The sequence below is a fragment of the Artemia franciscana genome, unplaced genomic scaffold (assembly GCF_032884065.1).
Source record: "Artemia franciscana unplaced genomic scaffold, ASM3288406v1 Scaffold_8557, whole genome shotgun sequence".
Classification (NCBI taxonomy): Eukaryota; Metazoa; Arthropoda; class Branchiopoda; order Anostraca; family Artemiidae; genus Artemia; species Artemia franciscana.
Genome location: NW_027068530.1, coordinates 1339 through 3337, shown reverse-complemented (window position 1 = coordinate 3337; position 1999 = coordinate 1339). Strand labels below are relative to the sequence as shown.

The 1999-nt window shown below is 41.7% G+C and overlaps 1 protein-coding gene across 1 annotated transcript; it reads left to right on the top strand.

Moving 5' to 3' along the window:
• Nucleotides 1–310: 310 nt before the first annotated feature.
• On the top strand, nt 311–1637 carry LOC136043707 (uncharacterized; the record flags this gene model as incomplete). The annotated part of the gene is made up of 1 exon (XM_065728597.1): nt 311–1637. A coding segment is annotated over exon 1 (1327 nt), but the record flags the coding sequence as incomplete, so codon positions are not given.
• Nucleotides 1638–1999: the final 362 nt, after the last annotated feature.

Genomic DNA, 1999 nt, shown 5'->3' with positions numbered 1-1999 from the left:
AATAAGCGAATGTTGGGACACATCTGACGAATCGGCGCGCATCAAAGGTTACGCAAGCTACTTTAATACGCGTCACGATCGTGGCTTGAATCGTCGAGGAGGAGGCGTTGGACTTTATGTTCGTAATGACCTATCCTCAAGGCTGTTAAGTGAGCCTTTTGACTCCGACCACGAAATATTATGGACCGAATGCAAACCTGCACGTTTATCAAAAAGATTTTCATGTTTAATTGTTGCTTCGGTCTATTATCCTGAAAGTGCTAAAAACAGGAAAGACTTGATTGAACACATTCAGTTTTTCGTAGACAAAATGCGCCGCAAGCATGTCTCTCCTGGCTTTGTTATTGCCGGAGACTTCAATCAAACTAATAGGCAATGGGTTTCAAATATTTTAGATTTGCGACAAGCCGTTACAATACCTACCCATCAAAGTGGCAGCATACTGGACTTGATTTTTACCAACTTGACAGACTTTTATTACGCACCGAGATCCCTAGGACCCCTTCTGAATTCTGATCACTTTATCATCTTCTGGGAAGCCAGTTCGGCAATTCCGAAGCCAAAACGAGTCAAGTATACGGTGCGACCACTTACTGAGGACTCGATATCTACATTTGGTCGCTGGATCGGTAATTATCAGTTTGAGGACATTTGCTCTGAACAGGATATAAATATTAAAGTTAATAAGCTGAATACTCTGCTTCAGGAGCAATTTAAGACTTGTTTTCCCGTAAAAGTCATTACTGTGAGTGACACTGATAAACCGTGGATAACCAATGATCTAAAGAATTTAATAAAAACCCGTTGTCGCCTTCATATCGCTGTTGATACCGTAGCTTCAGCCAAGTTGCGTAATCATATTGTTAAACTAAACAAGCGTGCCAAGAGGCAGTATGTGAGGGATAAAATTACTCCCTTACTCACAATAGACCCCCACAAATGGCATTCCTCAGTAAAAAGACTTACCGGTAAGACAACACTCAGAGATCTAAGGCTCCTCAAAGAGGACGGTACCTTAACCTCAGCTAATGAAGTCAATTCTTTTTTTGCTGACATTTGTACCTCATTTCCATCAATCACCAAATCAGAAATTGATGCTATCATTGCTGGTGCAGAGATTGAGGACGTATGTGAGGTCTCTGAATTCACTGTTTATAAGGAACTCCTAAGACTGAAAGCGAACTGTGCGTCCTACCCAGGTGAGCTTCCAGTAAAGCTGTTACGTGAATCCGCCATTTTTCTTGCTAAGCCACTCTCTTCTATAATCAACCAATGTTTCCTTCAGCAAGTATTCCCTAGTGCTTGGAAAAGAGCATATGTCCGCGTTATTCCAAAAGTAAGGTGTCTAAAATCTTGTGATCAACTCCGGCCTATATCAATAACTCCGAACCTTTCTAAAGTTGCAGAAAAGTTTATTTACCGCAAACTTATGTCACAGGTCTCTGCACATTTAGAACCGTATCAGTATGGATGCTTAAGAGGCAGCAGCACAACTGTTTATTTAGTACGGATGTACCATCTCATTGTCGACTGGCTCGACCGAGGAAGTGCTATAGTCGACCTTCTCCTCGTAGACTACCGAAAGGCTTTTGATCTTATTTGCTATTCCGTTGCTATCACAAATCTACGCACCATGGGTGCGCAAAAACATATTCTCCTTTTAGTGATCAATTTTTTACAAGCCCGCTATCAGTGCGTTTACAGTCTTTTCCCAGGAGATACCGACTCCGAATGGGTCGAGCTTACATGCGGAGCCCCATAAGGTACTAAGCTCGCTAGTCTACTGTTTTTGGCAGTGATAAATTTCATCCTTTCCGGCTATGAAGAAAGATTTAAGTATGTAGACGACTTGTCAGTTCTACTGAAGTACAATGTTGAGAAGTCTGAGGCTGTCCCCAAATTCTGTAACGAAATAATCAAAAACTTCAAAGATGAATGTACTGCGAACAGCCTCCAAATCAACGAAGGAAAGACTAAAATCCTTCGCTTTAATCCCCTG